Source organism: Patagioenas fasciata, chromosome 21, assembly GCF_037038585.1.
Source record: "Patagioenas fasciata isolate bPatFas1 chromosome 21, bPatFas1.hap1, whole genome shotgun sequence".
NCBI classification, from domain to species: domain Eukaryota; kingdom Metazoa; phylum Chordata; class Aves; order Columbiformes; family Columbidae; genus Patagioenas; species Patagioenas fasciata.
In genome coordinates this window covers 679,463-699,751 of record NC_092540.1, presented here as the reverse complement: position 1 = coordinate 699,751, position 20,289 = coordinate 679,463, and the positions used below count along the sequence as shown (strand labels likewise).

The 20,289-nt window shown below is 55.7% G+C and overlaps 2 protein-coding genes across 3 annotated transcripts; both read right to left on the bottom strand.

The window, feature by feature from the left end:
- Positions 1–438: 438 nt before the first annotated feature.
- On the bottom strand, positions 439–12,188 carry LEMD2 (LEM domain nuclear envelope protein 2). Of its 2 annotated transcripts, none has more exons than XM_065854340.2 (10): positions 11,574–12,188; positions 10,640–11,510; positions 9,347–9,387; positions 8,609–8,684; positions 7,606–7,682; positions 6,878–6,957; positions 4,766–4,911; positions 3,704–3,805; positions 3,510–3,612; positions 439–2,606 (listed from the first exon to the last, which is right to left on the bottom strand). In XM_065854340.2, the coding sequence occupies exons 1-10, from the start codon at positions 12,138–12,140 to the stop codon at positions 2,456–2,458; spliced, it is 2,214 nt and encodes a 737-aa protein (XP_065710412.1). In that variant the 5' UTR covers positions 12,141–12,188; the 3' UTR covers positions 439–2,455. The 2 variants fall into 2 exon arrangements, with proteins under 2 accessions (XP_065710412.1, XP_065710413.1); XM_065854341.2 differs by having other exon boundaries at positions 10,640–10,795; positions 11,888–12,186.
- A 4,782-nt stretch (positions 12,189–16,970) lies between these two features.
- MLN (motilin) lies at positions 16,971–19,717 on the bottom strand. Its single transcript, XM_071817929.1, has 3 exons — positions 19,412–19,717; positions 18,531–18,653; positions 16,971–17,447 (listed from the first exon to the last, which is right to left on the bottom strand). Exons 1-3 carry the CDS (start codon positions 19,526–19,528, stop codon positions 16,971–16,973), a joined length of 717 nt encoding a protein of 238 aa, XP_071674030.1. The 5' UTR covers positions 19,529–19,717.
- Between the last annotated feature and the right edge of the window lie 572 nt (positions 19,718–20,289).

Genomic DNA, 20,289 nt, shown 5'->3' with positions numbered 1-20,289 from the left:
CTTGTGCGGCACCTCCCGCTGGGTCACCGGACTCACCCCAGGCCCTGCCCCACGCAGCCGCGTTATTACAGGACACAGCAGCACCGATCCCCCTGCTCAGCTAACGCTGACCCTTTCACAGCGCTCCAGGCTGTCAGTCTCTATGAAACGCAGCTGAACAAGCCAACTGCTTTCCACAACCACCTCTGCGTAACGCCGGCTGCTCCCCAAACACACATTCCATTTGCAACCGAACACCCGAGGCCGCCGGCGGTTGCGCCGGCTCACCGCGTGCCGCGCGGCCCCACGCCGTCTCATTAGGCTGTCACGCAATCCTCGTGCCGTCTTCCGTCTTATTCTTAGAAACCGCGAGCTCCCTGGAGCGGGATCTATTTGATCTGCATGAGCGAAAGCAGCTGGAACAATCTGTGACTCCTCCATAAAAATAAAGCTAACAAATTGTTTGTAATAAATTTATTTTATATATTGTTTTACAGAGCTAAATTGAACATATAATAAACAGCACCAAGCCAGTGAAATTTATTCTACAAAACCAAGTTTAATACAAAAAGATGACTGCAATGCCTGACTCTTCACTCCTGGGTTTGGATGGCCAGAAGAGCTAACCCAAGCCCCACAAACGCTTTAAGAAGGCTTAAGAATGTAGGCACCGGTGTTTGCAAAAATTGCTATGGCAGCAGTGAAGATCTCGTCACAACATTTTAGAAGAATCAAGGTTGTCTTCACTTCACCCCTTACTCCATGAACAGCGGCAGCAGCTGCTCATGGTCCCGCAGACAGCTGGCGAGTCCCCAGCACCCTGCCTCGGCAACCACAACAAATGGGGGCAGAGTCAACTCCACGCGGGATATTTCCCCTTGAATGGGAAAAACTCCCTGTGTTTTATCCCTGGAGAAATCTGCTCTCTCCCCTGGTTCGGTTGATGCCCACGAGCGCAGGGCTGGAACCGCTGAGCAGAGTTCCCAGCGGGAGCCGGGCAGGGCCTGGCACAAGGAACCCACTTTGCAATGGCAGCAGCAGCCTGCGGAACGGGGAACAGGGACTGGGGCCCTGGCGGCACGGGCAACGGGGAGCGGGGCCCTGGCGGCGCAGGGAAGGGGGCTCCGCGCCATCTGAGCCACCCCAGGCCCGCAGAGGCCGCTCCCGCGCAGCCAGCGCAGGGACGGACACAAACCCGGGACGGACACAAACCCGCGCCCCGTGCCCGGGGTGCTGAGCAGAACAGCAGCCACGGCTTCCTCGGGCTCGCGGCAGCGCTGCCTCCTCTCCACAGGCTCTACCGGCTCGTGCCAGAAATGCGTCTGGTCCCTGCTGTCTCTGTGATGAGCTGGACAGATGTTGTACAGTGTTGGGAAGAGCAGACAGCGGTATCTCTGCCGAGCCTGAACTGCCACACACTGCTGCGATTTTCTTTGAAACAAACACTCGTTTGCTGGACATAAAAGAAATTTAAGTAACCAAATGATTATAGACACAAAATACGAGGCCGGCAGCAGAACAGAGTGATCGCTGCTCCTCGCGCCTGTCGAGAGGCTGCAGGAACACTGCCCTGGCAACCCCGCTGAACTCGGCGCAGGGCACGTCTGCGCTGACACGAGCGCACACACCGCAGCTGCCCACGATAAACACGGACGTTCAGCCCCAGTTCCCTTTCCAAAGCTGCTCCTCAATAGCCCGTGGAGCAGTCCCCGCTGCAGCCACAAGAAAGCGCTTGCTGAAGCTTCCTATACCTTCTATTTTCCACCCAAACTCCCCCCACCCCCCAGAAATCAAAAAGCACACAGACTGCAGACTGAAAAAGTGTAACAGGGTCACAAGCACCCTCCAAGGCAGCCCAGAGCACCCGGGTACGCCGGGCTGCCCTCCCTCTAGCACCAGCTTCACCTGACTCTTCCCCCTCTTCCCATGTGCAAAGGCTGAAGCTGACACAGACGTCCTCCTCGTTAGGAAGCACCAAGTGCCTTCATCACTGTCTTTGTACAGATAAAAACAAACTCTAACAAAATGCACCTTAACTGCCACCCTAATGTTTCCATGGGAAATGGTAATCTTCTTCGAACACATTCCCTGATGGATGCTGCCACCAGTTGGCCTTTGCAGAATTGAGGTCAAATTTTAAACACCTACGCTTTGTCAAAGAGATCCTCAGTCCCTCAACATTAGGTATGCTTTTTTGTTTCCTTTTGAACGGTTGCTGTAGGTCTGCTTGCCTACGGAAGCCGGGTACCTGCTGGAAGGCTCGCTGCGGTGCAATTCCAGCTCAAGCCCGTCTTCCTTCCAGCTCAACATTATTGCCCTGAATGTTTGTGTGTGAAGGTTCGCAGAAGGAAGAGCAAACAGATCGCGCAGTCCCCAGCCCCAGGAGGTGGGACCGTGACCTGCTCCTGCCCACCCCCAGAGGAGGGACCGTCCCTCGCAGGGTCCGTGTCCACAGCTGCTCCACCTCTGCTCCTCTTCAGTGCTCTGAATCCGAGACGTAAGAAGGCTGAGTCCATCTCCACACCAGCATATCTTCTCCTGCTACTCTGTGCGACTCTGTCTGGATCCGTGACTCGTTGGACGCCAGGAAATCCACAGCTCTCTCCCAGACTCGCTTCATTTTTTTTCTGCAAGAAACAGCAAGAAAATAAATGAGAATCATGCCCTCACTGTGCTCCTCCGCTCACAACAACCCTGGCTGCTCATCGCGGCGCCGCGAGCTGCCTCCTGTTCCCTCTGCAGACGGTAGAGGAGATTAAACCAGAATTCTGGTTTAGAGGCGATTTCAGGCCAGAACATGAACAGAGCGATCCTGCCTGGGGCGGGAGGACCAGACCCTCTGTCAGCACCAGGCACTGATGAGCGCCCTGAATTCCAAGCTCAACTTGTATTGCCAGGGGACTCAACGAGCAGACCGTCCTCACCCCTCCCGCGTGCAGAGGTCTCTCAGACCAGGGAGGACAAACTGAAGTTCACCTCAGTTTTAAATCAGGGTCTGGATGTTCTGGCCACCACACACACAGACCGACTCAAACCAGCTGAAATTACCACCAGCAGGGAAAGGAGTCCTGTGGCTGACAAGGACTGAGGATGGTTAAGGCTTTGCAGCACGTGCCCCCAACACCCCATTGGACTCGTGGCAAAGGTTTGCTCTGAAAAGCACAGCACCCGCCTGGAGAATAAGGTACGGCAGCTGAGAAAGACGATGGCGTCCTACACACATCAGACGGAGAGAAAATCCATGCCCGAGCAAAACAAAATCCAATTACTGTTTGATAGGAGAATGACAACACACCTGTGTGACTACACGAAATATCAGCCTCGGGTCTGTCACGTTAATCCACAGCAGGTTAAGACACATCCTGAGTTATGTCAAAATCCCTTCTAGACTGAAAGGGCAGACGGACTGTTCCTGCAGCCCAGCTTCCCATCACTCATCTGCTCACGGTCCCTTGCTCCCTGACTCTTTTCCAGCCGAGCTGGTGAAGCCGCCGCCGCCAGCGCTCCCCACAGCGCCGAGCGCAGCTCACCTGCTCTGAGGAGGGATGAGGCTGTCCCGAACGTGGAAAATGCCCACATAGGGGTAACGCTCCAGATTCCGTTCCCATTCCTTATAGTGGTCGTGGACAACAGCTGGAGGGCAAGAGGACAAAACAGTGAGAGACCCCAACACTGCAGAGGGGAGAACAGGGCTATTTGCATTTACAGAGCTATGGGATTCTACCTATGATCTTCTTCACCATTTCATACATGGCTTGTTCCTCTTCCTCCATCTTCCGCCAGCGATACCTAAGGAAGAGCAGGATCCCCCAAAGAGTTATCAGACCTAGAAGAATAAAAACAAACGGAATTCAATAACTGGCAGTTTTATTTCTGCTGCTGCCTCTCCCCAGGGGCAGTTTGCACCCCCTGCTCCCCAGGCCTGCTTGGAACCGAGTCCACCCGATTCATTTTGCTCCTGAGCCCCCCCGCAGCACACGGGGACGTGGGGAGCGGTGGGCGCGAGGCCTCAGCACAGAGATTTCCTCCCCCTAGAAACCTCAGCACAGGCACAGGGCCTCAATTCCCCAAGTCCCAGAGCTATCTCTTGCTAGAGGCCTCCCCCGCAGTAATCTCTTCGGAAGCCTGTCAAGCTCCGCTGCTCCGACGATAGCTGCTTGATAAGGAAATAAAGCCTGGGGTGCCAGCACCAGCCAAAATTCAGATCTATATTGGAGGTTTAGCATTGACAAATGCCCCCGTTACGACATGAGCTAACTTTAGTATCCCAGTCTCTACAATAAACATAACTATCCCCTTTCACCCCCACCTTGTCTGGCTGGATTATAAACTCTTCCAGGCAACACTCGTTATCACCTTGCTCAGTGAGACCTCTGTCTCAGCCGGGGCATGACAGACTACTCCAATAAAACCTCTAACACCAAAGTGCTACAAGTCATTATTAAAGAGGCTGGAAGACTCTGCAGCTTAGCGCAAGAACGGAAAGAAAAAAAGAGTCTTTTCGGCAGGTTAACACACTCATTTTGCAGCCCATAGTAATGGGTTCTTGAGGAATACCCAGAGAGCTAATCAGCTTGCTGATCTAACCTAAGTGTTAAGCACTCAGCACAAGAGCAGGTCTACAGGTCTCCCTCTGCGGCCAGAATACAGGTTAATTAGAAATTAACTCATCAGCATGTTTATTTCACCTCTGCTTGTAATTTCATATGGCTGGGAGAGGCTCTGTGCACACAGGGGCTGGACTCTACAGCTAACGGGAGAGGCCGATGCTGCACCGAGCACTTACTCCAGAAGAACAGGAAGAGGTTCATGATGGCGGTGACCACGGCCCGGCGGAAGCGGCAGCCCAGCCCCATCTGCGGGTGGGCCGACTCCAGACAGAACACGTCGCCCACGCTGTGCACCATGCCCGACAGGTCTCTGCCTTTCAACCTGCGGGAAGAGGCAGAACAGCTTCACCGAGCAGCGCAGACACCGCGGCTGCAGTCTTTAATCAAGCCGGGGAAGACAGACTGCGGCAGCAGTAACTGGTTCTGTACGCCGCGCACAAAATACACCGGCGTTTGCAGCTCCTCTTTCCAGAACATTTTGGGACTGGCTGCTTAGCGAGGAATGGATATGGCTTTAGAAAAGGCAGCAGGGCTGGAACTCCCACTGGTAAAGTGAAGTCTCCCTCTGCAGACTCTTTGACAGCACCTCTCAGTGTGCAGAAGATTAAACTTTAAATTGGATTCCCACCTCCCAGCACAGAGAAATGGAAATGTTTACTGAGTCACTGCTCAGCAATGGCAGGGAGAGCTGAGTGCGGAACGGGCGGGAGGCCGCGCTGCTCTCCTCGGGACACACGGTCCAGCTGAAAACGTGACAACGCATCAGCTGCATCTGCAGCGACACACGCACCTCGGAAAGCACTCAGGGCAGAATCCCTAACACCTGAAAATCATTTCTACACACCTGCCATGCTACCCGCCGTGCCCTTAACTCCTCCCTTTACACCCAGACCCACACCGATGCCGTTTCCTCATCAGACACTGAGCCAGCAGGCAGCAAGAAATCCACGTGAGAGCCATCACACTCACAGCAATTGGACTAACGGGGATTTTATTTTTTAAGCTACTAATTCATTCTGGGTTTGCAATGAATAACCCATTAGACAAAGACGCGCTCTCAATTTCCCGGCGCAGAGCTCCCAGACAGCTGCCAGCCTGTATTCGGTTACTGGATTCCACAGTAGCTGGTGACGTGCAGTTGTTGCCCACCCCCTTGTCTTATTTACAACCCAAATTCCATGAAAACATTTAAAATATGCAGCAGAATCACCCAGTGCAGAGCTCATTTTCAGCTCTGCCTCTCAGACTAGCACCTAGAAAAATAACCTCACGTAGCATTTGCTAGAAGTGCCACCCGCAGGTTTTTAAGCGCACCGAAGCTCATTGTGCACGCCACGCAGCTCGTGCCAAAGTGGATCCAGGCGGCAGAGCTGCTAATTGTGAAAATAGAATCCGGGAGTATATTGTATGACAAGGCTCAGGACATAAGCAGCGTTGCTGTATAAAAGTACGAATTTGAAAGTGCTGGATCCCGGCCCCCCTCCGAAGGCAAACCTGCGCCCAAACTCCGTCCTGTGCCGGGAACGTGCCACGCAGCAGCAATCACACAGCAGCCGCTGTCTGATCCTCGCATCGCAGCAGGAGCCGCAGATATTATTTTAGAGAAAAGCCAAGCAGTGGGAATTCACACGAGCGATGCCATGCCCACCAACGGCAGCGGCACCGCTGTTACAACTCACTTCATCAGAGATGTATTTAGCAACGTTAAAATGCAAACAAATGTTGGACTTCAGAGTTAACACAGACCAGAGGCAGCCCACGCTTCCCAGAGGAAGAGAATGATGTCTGCGGACTCTGGATAACAGCCTTTCATTAGGTTATGGCCTGAATGATTTATTTTTTACCTGAAAAATAGCATTTCTGCCATTTCTCATGCACCGAAGAGGCTGCCAGCTGAGAAACCCAAGAGAAAGAAGCCCGACTGAGGACTGACCAACACCCCCCACAGAACGTTTAACATGCACCGTGTGTCCTGAGGGAAAGACAACGGCCACCGCAGAGCAGACACCGCTCAACAGCCCGTCCTCCTCTCCTGCTCATGGGGACTCGCTGCAAAGGATCCCAGAGCGTGGCACGACAGCGTTTTGTGAACACAATGTCCCCAGAACAAGCCCAGGCGCCGGGTTGTGCTGCAGCTGCGTTTGGGACACAGCAGCACAGCCGACCCCAGCTGCTCTTCCCCAGGGTAACGGGGTTTGGGAGCTTCCAGGGCGCAGCACAGAGGACGTCAAATGACGTACCAGCCAACCCCCACAAACACAACTTCCACACCGTGAGCTTCCACTTACTGTATTCCCAAATCCTTGTTACTGTTCAGTATCCAGTGCAGGGCAGCGTCAAACTTCTGCGGGGAACTACCAGTTACATTCTGTTCAGAAGAAATCACAAGGTTACTTCTCCATTCATTTAAAATACTGAATAACATTATGTCATTACAGTAGCGAGAGCGTTAATTCTATACGCTCTGTCCCTAGGTTAATTCCAATCATAATTCTGCAAACTGGAGGAAGGAAAACGAAATCTGAAGGTCCGGCTCTACTGAACTCTTCTGCCTGTGGCAGATGATGCATGAAACACTCTGTAAAATAACACTATCCCGACCTGTTAGGACTCACCACTAAATACACAACATAATCTTACTGACAGTTTACCATGAAAGAAATGGAATGCTACATCAAAGCAGTCTGTTTTCTGACACTTTGGGGTATAGAAAAATCCTTCTTCTGCCCAGCCCTCAGTGAGGGAAATTTCTGGTTTCAGAAGACTGATGACTGTGGTGAAACAGCAGACCATTAAGTTAGATTTACCGGGGCTGAATCACAGAGGTAGGAGAAGATTATTTTCCAAAGAACTGCTGAGAACAGGACTGGCCAAAGGGGAAGACAGAGAGATGGGAAAGGATCAAAACAGGATGAGGAAGTAAAACAGATGGCGAATTGCTTTAGTATCTATTATTTATCGCTTTATAAGAGACTAAGCACTGTGTTATAACAATAGCTGTTCGCAGCTTACTCACCACCACGTGATCCTTCGCTTCACTAACCCAAATGCATTTGCTTTTTAGATTCTCAGGGTTTCCACATTCAAAATTACCTGGTGAAAAAGTCAAAGAGAAATAACGTTCGGGAAAAATGCCATCCTTTCAAATCAGCTATAGCTCCGGGCAAAATGATTACAAGGTAAGATTTATACTGCAGGCAGATAAGATTATGACTATTAATAAAATGCTCAGCCAGAGCGTATAGGCTGGATAAGGGCCATCGAACATCACGGTTCAGCGTGTGAGCTACAGCACGGAGCGAGAGGACAAACTCCCGTCAGTCCCGCTGCAGAGCACACAACCGGAGCTCTGCACGAGCGCCCTGCACAGGGCCTGCTCCTGCGGGCGCCACGGCCCGCGCTGCCGGGGTCAACCTTCAGCACTGGAAACGCTCTAAGGAGCCTCGGTCCCAGCTCTGTCCAGCGCTCCCATCACACACACACGGGTCCGGGTTTGTGCGGCACCGCCGCGCTGGCTCAGCCATGAGTGCTGGCTCAGCCATGAGTGCTGGCTCAGCCATGAGTGCTGGCTCAGCCATGAGTGCTGGCTGCCCCTGCACCGCGTCGCCAGCTGCCACGTTTCAGCAGAGCTGGCAATTCCTTAAGTCGCTTTGTTTGTAAGAACACAGCAGCTTACACCTGCTGGCTCTGGGAGTGCCTTGAAGACAACCTGAAGATGCTGGTAGAGAAGAACTAAAAAGCTGAATATTTCTACCTCAAATTCCCAATGTATCAAGTGCAAATAAGGACCACTCCAGAGCAGCACAGTGATAGGAGTGCGTCAGCTAAGCACTACTCTGAATAAAAATAAACACATCTTTTTCTGTTTTTCTATTATGTGATTTTTTTCAAAGCTCCTCAAGTGGAACTGCCTGTTCCATACACCCCTCTCTTCCAGCTGCGGTTAAAAATGCCCAGACAGCTGGGAGAGCCGTTTGCTGAATGCTCCTGAGTGCTTCATAACGACAACTGGAACTCACCAGCTTGTACGGACAAGTAGTTGTAGAGCTCGTGCAGCACGTTCATCAGCACGTCCTTCTGTTTGGCTTGACAGAACTGAAAATCAGAAACAGGTAACACACATGAACAGCAGCAACAGGACGGCGGTCAGACCAGCTAAAAATACCGAGCCAAAACACCAGCGTGGGGTTTGGCTCAGCCGTGCGCCACCAGCTCACACTGAGCACACCTGCAGCCAAAACCTACAGCCGAGCCGGGACACCCCGGAACGTGCCACCAACCCCCCAGCCATCCCCAGAGCACAGACGGGTTCTCTGCCCCCAGAGCACCACGGGACATCAACCGTGACTCCGAACCCAAAATGAAATTTCCTCTCTCCTAATAATACATTAGAATGAAAGAAACGGGGCTGTACAAACACTTTCTGATGGAGCACAGGTAATTAGCTGGATTAAATCTTGCATTGTTAAAGCTGAACACAGCTTTATTGCAAACCAATCTCACTTCCGTTACAACTATTAAAGAAATTGACTCACATAATTGGGAATTTAAATTTTTATCTTTCAGAGTCTCAGATACAGCCCTAATTTAATCTGGCCCATTAATTCCAACCCATCAAATCACTTTTTTCTGTAAAACAATAGAACTAATAATTTTGCAGTGATACTGATATTGGTGAAGTTACCTCGAATAATTAATTACTCTTCTGTGAGAATCCCCTATCCACAATACTTGAAGATAAATAAATATATGCTTACATCATCTGTTCTTTTGTCACAATCCACAGGCAAGAGATTAACTGTGAGAGAGAAAGGGGAGGCGAATTAGCTGGCTGCAAAACAAGAGCTTTGATCAAGAAAGTAATTATCTTTTTAAAAGAAGGCTCTACCTCAAAGCCTGGCTGCTATTCTTAATCTCACTCTACCCAGCACCTTGCTATGTAAATAGCACTTTGAAAGCACTGCTTTGGTAGGCAGCGCTGAAAGCAAAACAAATCAAACGGGTACAAATTATGAATCCTGTTCAGCTGGAAAGTAAAAACAGGGTCTGAATGTTTTAACAGCTCCTTTTAAGTAGATGTTTCGTGTTCCTCTACGACCTGCTGATCTTTCACAATCTAGTAATGCCACTCGCTGCACGCCATGGTCACCTGAAATATCACGGTGATAACAGGGATTTAAATCAAGGCTCCTCAAGGCAAAAGCAGAGGATTTATTTCAGTTGGAGCCATTAGCTCTGCAGATTATGGTCTCTGGTTTCCAGCTCCGTCCCGCCCTGACACCCGATAGGCGCCGGCTGCGGGCGCACCAGCCTTCACCACCTGAGAGTTTAAAGCACCCGCAGCTGCGCTGCAAGATTTCTTGCCTCAAAACACTATTGGTTTCAAAACATCTAACAGATATCCACGGGCATTGGGCAGTTTTATTCCGACTACGGAAGGCAGGGAGCAGCTTTGCCAGTGCGCACAGAGCGCCGGAACACCCGCCAGCACAGCCCGTGCGTTGCAGCACTCGCACCTGCCCAACCACACCCCAGCCTCAGCCTCCCGAAGCGGGGCATTTCCAGCTGCTCCAGCTGGGGAACGCTCCCGGACACACGGGGTGGTGGGGACGCCCCTCTCCACCGCTCAGGGAAGCTCTGCCACGGCTGGAGTGCCCATCCAACCACCGCGCTCCTCATGCGGCCAGGAGAGGCCACAAAGGGCTGCGCTTGGCAGAGGCGCTAAGCACTAAAAACACACAACGGGCAATTACACAGACATTACGCTACACAATGAACAATTGTAAAATGCATCCTTGGCCTAGCAGGAACGTCACTCTCCATAAAACCCACAGCTTCAAAGAACTGAAGGCCAAACTCATTTGAAAAAAGCAGACACTTCACTCACTTTCCATGACTAACAAGGTTTCCCATGGGCAAGGGGAGACTGAAATGAGGACAGAAGCAGAGATGCTAGCTTACAGCAATGAGAATGATACATGTGATGGCGATGGAAGTAATAAAGAAGTGAAGAGTAAAGTTTAAAAAGAGGATTAAACCAGTGCACGTACAGTTCTCCTCTCTCCTGTCAAGCCAGCCCGACCCAATCATCTTCACCATGAGGATGCCCAGAAAAATCATGAACAGCACAAAGCTGGCGAGGCAAAGGAACTGGGAGAGGTAGTACTCGAGGCCTCTGCTCTTTCCGTCCGCCTGCTGCTTCGGGGCTGACCGCAACAAGTGAGGGCGGGAGGTCACTGCTCCCTGTCCTGCTCCCGATGTCTCCCACCACCTGGCGGGGGCCGGCCCGGCGTGGCTCGCAGCCCTCGCCTGCCTCGCAGCCCTCCAGGGGAGCCGCCGCATCAGCCCCCCGCCCCAGCCCCCCGAGTCCAGCTCCCTGGCCGCCTCCTTCGCAATGCTGGGACCCAAGTCCTCTTGCCCTCTCCCAAAGCGGTAACTCGACCCCCCAGATCCCGCCGAGGTTCCCCAGTGGGTCACCTCGCTGTCCCGCCTCCACGGCGGGTTCGAGAGCCCCTTCCTTTCTCCTGCCGTGTCCCACTGAGCTCGGGAGCTCTGCCCCCCAGTTCCTCCTCCTGACGCGCCCCAATGGCTCCTGGACTTCAGACCCACACTCTCATCGCTGAAAAGGGTTTTGGAGCTGAGCCCCCCACTCCTGCCCGTGGAGGAACCCCAGAGGGGTGTGGAGCTCAGCCCCCCAATCCCATCCAGGGATGTCCCCAAGCCAGCCCTGACGCTGAGCCCCTCGCTTCTCTCTGCAGACGGGCTCCACTGGGATGTGGAGTTCGACCCCCCAAACCTGTCCAGGGACGGCCTCAGCCCAGTGTTGAGCCCCCCGCTTCTCTCTGTCGACACGTCCCACTGCAGCCTGGAGCCTGAGCCCCGAAACCCGTCCAGGGACGGCTCTGACCCCGCGCTGAGCTCCTCGCTTCTCTCCGTGTACCACTGGGACGTGGAGCTGGGCTCCCGAAGCCCGTCCAGGGACACCCCCAGGCCCCCACTGCTCCTCTCTGCAGATGCGCCCCACGGGGACAGGGAGCTCAGCCCCCCGAGCCCCGAACCCAGCCCGGCGCCCCCACTCCTCTCTGCGGACACCCCCCAGTGCGCCGAGGGGCTCAGCCCGCCCCGGCTGTCCCGGGACAGCGCGCCCTCCGCGCTAGAGCCGAATCCCCGGCCCGGGGGGGACCCCCGCGAGTCCCCCCCGGACAGCCGGCCGCTCTCCCCAGCCGTCCCCCAGCGGGACGCGGGCGGCTGCCCCCCTTCCTCCTCCTCATCCTCCTCCTCCTCATCCTCCTCCTCACTGTCGCGGGCGGCCCCGGCGGGGGGGATGAAGCTGGAACGCTGGCGCGAGGGCGAGGCCTGCTGCGGCCTGGCGGAGCCGCGGCCCGGGCTGGGCGGCGCGGCCTGGCCCCTGCGCCTGGGCTCGGCCGCCTCGGCCTGCAGACACGCCAGCTTCTTGGCGTAGACCTTGCGGGTGGTGGCGGTGATGGGCCCCGGCCGGTAGCCCAGCGCGATCAGCTCCTTCCGGAGCTCCGCGTCTGTCAGCTCCGCCATGGCCGCGCCGCGGACACCAGGCCCCACCGGAAGCGCTCGGCACCGCCTGGGAGGGGCGCGCCGCACCCCCCTTCGGGCGGCCATCTTGGGAAGGGCCGATGAGGGCGGTGCCATGTTGTTAAGGGAGGCGGGGCGGGCGCCATGTTGGGAAGGTCGAGGGCCCGCGCGCCGGCCATCTTGTGCGGGCGGGGAATGGCGCCGGGGGCAGGGGAGCGGAGGAAGCCGAGCGCCAGAGCTCCCTCAGCGTTTGGGCGCGGCCGGCGTTACCGACCCATCGCTCCCTGCTCAGGGTCAGGCAGGGGGTTGAGCCCCTCTCGCCTCGTCCCCACCAAGCCGCACTCACGTCTGACACCTTTAGGGACGTTTACCAGCAGAAGCGTCTTTCCCGGCCACCTGCCACCCCCTACACGCGTTTCCCCCCGGTTCCGGCGGTTTAACTGGCACTGTGCGCAGCGGCAGCTTCTGCGCCGGGCCGGCTGTGCGGGGCCGCAGGAGGTTCCGCCGGACCCCGCAGCCTCCCCTGGCAAACCAGGCGCTCACTTGGAAATTTGTGTTGGCAAGGCAGTGATGTACAGTAATTGCTTTTTCCTGCTGCCGCCCGTAAAGAAAAGTAATGAAGACGGCCGAAATACCATGGCGTAATATCAGAATTTAATTAAAGATAATGAAAATGTGGTGATGGATGCGTGCGGGCCGTCTGCGCGTCGCCACTCGTGCGATGGAACGTGTGATATCGGAGTGATGGGAACACGGGGATCCCGCCAGAGCCGTGGGTTCCGGGGGTCCCGCTGCCGCGAGGTGCTAAGCTGCATCTTCACAACCTAAAACCTCCGCAGGACCCCCCCTCCTGCCACACCGCGCTGCGTGTCGGTCAGGGCACCCGGCAGAGCTCGTCTGGCTCCTCCCGATTTGGGCGATAAAGCAGCAACGAGATGCTGGGATCTGTTAATCTGGTTTGCACCAACAAATACAGACCTAGCAGAGGCCGGGGAGCCCATGAAAAGAGCAAGCTCGATTCTGATGGAAGTGTGAACGTGCTAAGCTGAGCCTCCCCTGCTCACTAACAGGAAAGCACAACTGACTGCTAATAATCTGGAGCCCTGTCTAATGTAAATACAGAACTAGAATGTGCTCTTAGTACACAGCTTCTGTCAGTTCGCGGCTTCCCGTTTGGAGCAGCTCTGCCTAGACGTGAGATGCGCGCTGGCATTGCAGCCTGGGCTGAGACAACTCCTGAGTTAAGTGAACTCCTTTCGCTTTGGAACAGAAGAGCAACAACAGCACCCCCCCGACCTTCCAGCTCCTTGTGTGTCTGGGTGCCAGGACGTTACACCAGGATGGACTTCGGCCCAGCGGCCTCCTCGTGGAGAACATGGCAGCGCTGTTCGGGAGCGGGAGGGCTGGGGAAAAGCTGTGATTTTGTCACAGTAAGGAGGCTGCGGCACCAACGCTCAGCGGGATGGGCTGTTCTTTGTGCACAGAATCCACAGCCCTGTCCCTTCCTCCCCAGGCAGACACCGGAGCAGCCCTGCTGTCCCTGGAAGGGCCTGGGCACCACCAGAAGGCAGCAGAAGACAGCCCGCAGTCTTACAGCCCACAGACAGCACCCCTCTGTGCCCATCACCCTGCCCGCCACGAGGACGGTGGTGGAATTCCTGCTTTTTGCAGCCCCTTCATCATCCCCGCGGCTCTGGGCAGCAGCAAAGGCTGCCGGGCGAGCACAGACCTGCTGATGCTGCAGATGGGCTGCGATGCTCAGGGACGCTCGGCTGCAAAAAGCCAATTTCCCAGCCCACGGTGCAGCTCTCGAGCGTCTTGGCTGTAAATATCCCGAGCTGGATGTGGGCAGGTGGGACGGCGAGGAGACAGCCCCCACCTTCCCCGCCAGCCCAGGAGCCGCCTGGGCCCCGCTGGCAGTGACTCATGTGCGATGAAGAGCAGGCGTGCCGAGCCGTCTGCTGCGCCTCTTGAAGCATCCAGGCAGGCCTGGTGCGAGCAGAGGGGGGAAATAGCTCTGCAGCATCCTCGCGAGGTTCCTGTGTGCTGCGCCCCGAAAAGCCAGAGCAGCAGGTGGACCTTCCACCCCTGACCGAGGGGCTGCTGCGAAAACCCGCCAGCCCACCCCTCGGCTTATCCCGTGGCATTTGGGCGACAGTCCTGCGTATGGCACCAGGGGAAGCGGCAGATCCTGCTCGGAGCCGGCTGTGCCGATTTAACACCCTGTCACTCACAGCCGCGGCACAGGCGTGACCCGAGGACGCGGGTTCTCATCCTCCCGACCGAGTGCCGTGTCCTCAGCCTGCCGAGCTTCTCCTTAGGTTAGGAAGTCAGTGCTGCTTCCATCCTTTTCTCTCCTTCTCCTCCTTTCCCTGCCTCTTTTCTCCAACTGTTCAGCTGCTCGCAAAACTCTAGTTCGGTTTCTGGAGCAGCAAAATCTTCCTCCCTGCTCACAGGCACCGACTGGGTGCTGCTGGCTGCCAAAGCGCCTTCCAGGCGCCGTGGGTGCAGCTCTGCCCTCCAGCTTGGAGATTGCTTTGCTTTTTAACAAGAGATAGAGCCCTGACAGCGGAGCTGTGGCTGGGAGGATGATTGCGGTCCATCCGTCTCCTTCCAGCAGAAAAACATCTGCTGCTTTCCCACCACTCCAGCCCCTGCAGCTGGATGGGATTTCCTTCAAAAGCTGGAGGCCTCTTGCACTTTGGTGCCTGTTTGGACAGGACAGCGGTTGCTGCAGGACAAGGGGGGGTTCGTGTGGTTACTGTCACAACCAGCCCTACATCCCTGAGCTCTTGAGGGCTGGGCTAAAAGCAGAGCTTTGCTGCTGCATTTGTCAGGTCCAAATGTAGGAGCAGGGGGAGATATTCCAGCGCAGTCACCTTGGTGCGTCTCCTCGTGGAAGTCTCCAGAGCATCAGCCCCACCATCACGGTGGTGGGAAACGGGCCAAGAGGTGAATCCGAGAGGCTCATGTTCACCTCCCTTCTTGCTGCCGAGGGGCAACGTTCCTGGATGGCACAGGGAGCTCGGGTGACAGGGGAAGAGGGGACGATACAGCGACCGCTCAGACCTGCCCCAGAGCGTGTGGAGGGTTGTCGGAGCAGTTTGCCCTTGAAGGGCAAAATTAAGCCTGGGGCACCGTCTGGGTCTCTCAGGGGTAAGGCATCGCCAGGGCCCCGCTGAAGCAGACGGTCTCCGATGGTGCTGGGTGCTGGTGTGAACGCGGAGCGGCTCCTCCGCTGCTTTCCGTGCCGGATCTCCGCAGATATCGCTCCCCTCAGACCGACTTGCGCTGGCTGAGCTCCTGTAGCCCAGCAATACACACAATTCCTTCCACTTCCAGCCTAATGGAATGTATTATTTTCTCTCTTCCAGCCACTCAGACTCGTTTATAGCGATTTCAGAGCTCCCACCTGCCTCAGCAGTAATCCGTGCACATTCGGAGCGGCACTGGGCTGATCGGTGCACAGCCTCGGAGCGCACCGTTGAATCAAACGCTAAAAAAGCTGGAATCCACTGGGTGTTGCATTATACATGGGGAGGTTTCTCTCCTCCTCGGGGATGGCTTGCAGCAGAGAGCACACCGAGGAGTGTTGTTCCAGCACAAACACATTTAAATGAGCCACAGTGAGAGCAGAATTTGTGTTAGGTTGGGAGGCTAAAATTGGATTGAAATTGGACATATTCACACACGTACCATTGATCTCATCCGTCCTTACTTTACATATGTTGGATTTCCTGCTGCCAGTATAGAGGAGCAGCTCTAAAATAAGCCCAGGGTATGTGGAGGGAGAGCAATATGTTCCAGCGGAATTACGATTTCACCTCTGGGTTTGTGGGAGAGGCAGCAATAGGGCCGGAGCTGGGTCTCGATCCACATCCCGGCTACGGGTGGGGTGTTCATCGCAACGTTACTTACACTGATACCGCCCGGCTGGGCCGGGGGTCAGCAGCGCAGGCAGGAACTGCAGATGGGGTCCTGCGTTGTCCCCCGGTGTGGGACGGGGTGTCCTCCCCTCCACAGCAGGGCCCGGGGGACACCTGGGTCCCCCCAACACTCCTCACCCTGCGCTCGTGTCACCGGTTTGCCTGGGGAACCCTGTAAATATTTGCCTTGGTTTCCTGCAGTGCCAAAAAGGAGGGCTAGAGCTCGTCAGGCCCACAAAGATTAATTACTTGGGCTTTGCAAGATGCTTCGCCCTGCTCGGAAGGACCGCGATGTTCTCTGGAGCTGGAAGCCTGCCCTCTCCTCTTTCCACACTCGCCGCTTGCCATCTGCTGAGAGGCACGCGAAAGAGACGACACAAATCCTCCATTACACTGCGCATTTTATTATCTCACCTCAGATTTTGTGGCTAATCTCTTTTACAGATTTCGTTCACATAAGTGGAGTATTCTAGCTTTAGCGAGCTACACGGCTTTCTCTTCTGATTCTGCAGCGATCAGTCAGCTAAAAAGAAAAGAGAGGAAAGAACAAGTGTCCTTAAATTTGTCATTCAGCCTTTCCAAGGCTTTATATATTGTTCCTCCTCCACAGCTCCCCAGCTCAAAAGCTTGAAGGCAAAGTGAATTCAGCACAGCCAGAACAGAACAACAACGCCCACGGGGACGGAGGGGACCCTCTTGTTTGGGGCCATTCAGCCCAGACAAGGCAAAGGTCCATAGATAACATGGGTGAGACCCATCCAGCGCCCCCGAGCCTGCGGGCAGCGGCTGGATCATGCGATATTTCCTTCTGCAGTTCCCATACACCAAGAGCAAAGCCCAGGGCTGGGTTTGTCAGCGCTCAGTACCTCAAACTGCAGCTAATTGTGGCTGTAATTAAGCATCAGTGTTAAGCGCCCGTGCAGGGAGCAAGGTGTTCAGGGCTGCTCGGGTCGGATGCAGGGGCAGCTGGTGTTACAAGCTCTGTTGGAAACGGTGCCCTGAAGGACACGGAGTTTGGGGAGAGGAGCAGGGAGCTGCTGGGCAGCGTTGCGATGCTGCCAACAGCCCGGAGCGGCTCCGGGGCGCAGACAGCACCCCAGAGAGGGAACAACAACCCGCCCACGAACACCAGAGCTGCCGGGGTATCTGAGCACTCTGCAAAGTGAGCAGACGTGACACAAAAGCCCTTTGAGGAATATAAATATCTCGGCGATGACGAGCTGGTGAGAGGAGGGAAAGGCAGAGCTCCCGCGGCAGGGCTGAGCCTCCTGGCAGTACCGTCTGGGGTGTCCTGTGACAGCTCCGCCAGCAGTCTCTCCAGGACGTCTCGGTGGTTTTCCAGCTGCCGAGGGGTCAGCCACATCCCCAGGACCGGGACCGCGAGCTGGGGAGGGAGAGAGAAGGGAGAAGGAAGAGCTGCGGAGGGCAGAGGGAGGCGGGTTGGGCGCTGCGCCCCCGCCCCGCGCAGCTCGGCGGAGCCCGGGGCCGGTGTGAAGGGAAGAGGATGATCCTTGTGTGGGGAAAAGCAACATTTTGAAGTCACTGCAATCTTGTGCTGTTTCGAGCGCCAGAGTTTTCACGCATTGGATCATCTCTGGGCTGACTCAGAAACACAGATAAAAGTACCTCCTGGCAACAGAGACTGCGAAGAAGAAAATCATTTCTGAACCGTATAATCCCCCACTATCTCACACCTTGACCCCGGGAGCTATCGGCTCCACGGCCGCCCGTGACGCCCCTGCCTGGGGAAAGGCTGCGATGGGAAACCGCGCTGCCTGCGGACGGGGCCCAGCGCGGCCCACATCCACCCCGGGGACATCACAGTGGTTCCAGTCATGGCTGGAGGCCCAGGAGGGCTGGTGGTTGTGGCGGGGGGGCGTCAGACACTGCAATGTGCCGCTTATTTAACGCTTTGAACTGCGAATCCGTGCTGTTTAAATCCTGTTATCGATTGGTGGTGCACCGCACCTGCCAGAGTGCTTGCACATTAACGTGCGTCTTGGCCAAATTCCAGCCTAGCTAGGCAGGCTGCCTGTCCCGCTCAGCCTCCCCGGTTTGGGGTGGACCTGCACCCCCCTTTTGCTGGCTGGGACCGGCCGTGCTCGCCACCGGAGTGGCTGCATGGGCAGGGCAAAGAGCTCCCTCTGTTCAGCTGGGAAAGCGAACCTGTCAGACCTGGCCAGCCCGCTGAGCGTGCCCTCGAGGGCTGGGACTGGCACTCAGCTCCCTCTAACCGGCAATTTTCTGCTCCATACCCAGACTTTGCGGGGTGTGGTGCATGGGCCCAGGTTTGTAAGAAAGGTCTTGCCGGTGCACAGGACTGTGAGGTCGGAGGTGACACCGGGCAGCTAATCTGGAGCTGGCGAAAAGCGACAATTTAAACCCAGAGCTGAAGCGGAGCTGCAAGTTCCTGCCTTGCGGGTGGTTCCTGTCCCCTGGGCTCCTCGAGTCGCGTGGCTCAGCGTACCTGGATGCTCTGGACCTCGCCGACGTCTGCAGCGGCTCGCCCGGAGAAGCCTTCCTCCTCCCGCCGCTGCAGCGCCGGCAGGGACTTCTTCTGCCCCGCTTTGTTCCTCTCCTTCTCCTGCAGCTTCAGAGCAGAGAGCACAGGGGCAGTGATGCTGGGATGCGGCAGCGATGCTGGGATGCAGCACCACGCGGGTACCAAACCCCCAGCCCCGACAGCAGATACAGAGCTACAAGGGCTGCGATGTGTCAACGATCGATCTGGGGACCGTGCGTGGGTCCCCATCATCTTCCTCCAGGAGGCTGAAGGATGACCGTACTCACCACAGAAAGCAATCACTGTCCAAACGTGGACAGCTGTTGGAAAGGAGATTTTTCTCCCCGTATCAATGGTTGTGTTGTGTGAGAAGACGCAGGCTCAGCGCTGCCTGCCTGACACCTTTCAACACTGTTCGTTTCACATCAAAAGCAAAAAATGTTCTCTGCACATCCCAGAGGTGACAGCCATCTAGAGGATGGTTAATTATTTGTTACAACAAAAAGACCCATCAGAGTGGTGATGGGAGGCTGCAGCTCCTCTAGAAAAATTACATCCGCTAGCATGGAGGAAAGAAAAACGAGGCCCAGTGTCTGCAGACGATGATCCCCGTGGGTCTCTGAGTCCCCTCGTAAAGGAGCGCAGGCTCTTCCTTCCTAGTCTCACTTCTTAAGAATTTGTCTCTGCCATCCCCATAGCCCTCGACTTTGGGATGAGGGAGGGGCTGTCACGATCACAACGGCCCCGGTGGGAGCCGGAGCGAGGGCAGGACAGCGGGACGGCGCGAGAGCCGGGGGCGGAGGAGAAGCCCCTTTCCCGCTCCCTCCAGGGCTCCCTGGCGTTACCTGCATTTTCCTGAAGTCGCTCTGGGTGAAAAAGGGCACAAAGCCATCGGTCTGCTCAGCCAGCATGGACACCACGTACACCACGAGCAACCCGGCCACCGCCTTCCTCGAAACCATCGCGAGAGTCTGAATGGCACAGGGAAGAAGATACCGGGGTGATGGCGGAGGGATCCCTTTGACAAGAAACCCCTTTGGCGCTTGATCAGCCGCAATCTCATTATCCACCAGCTACCTAGAGGGATATTTACTCTTCCAGTTGCTCCTGAGCTGAGAACAGAAATGTCTTGACTGACAACTCTCCTCTCGAACCTTTGTCTGTGAGCAGATCGGTTCTGGAGCAGGGTCTGCTGAGGCTCTGGGCCCAGCGCTGCCATTCTGAGCCCCGCGGGTCCAGCCCTCCAGCCCCGCGGGTCCAGCCCTCCAGCTGTGCGGGTCCAGCCCTCCAGCTGTGCGGGTCCAGCCCTCCAGCTGTGCGGGTCCGGACCCTCGCGCACCCCGAGCAGAACGCTCCCCCGGTCCCGCTGGGACACAGAGCGGTGCCCTAGGAGCAAAACCTAAACACAGCTGTTCTGTTAAATTTCGGGCTCACATTCCTCACCCCTGAAAACCTGCCCTGGTGGACTGAAGCTCTTAATGAGGCTCACCGGGTCTGAGAGAGCAGGAAGGGCATTTGCCAGCCTGGCTCCGCAAAACCCTGATATAAAGGGCTTTAAAAACTGCCTTCTGAAGCGATTTAACAGTGACTCCACGTCAGCGGAGGACTTACGTAAACATTGAATGTTCTCTTTAAATATTAAAATATTCTCTCTGGACAAATTTAATGAAGTCTGGTCCCACGGCTTAACAACTCTACCTGATTGGAGCCTGATCCTTAATTA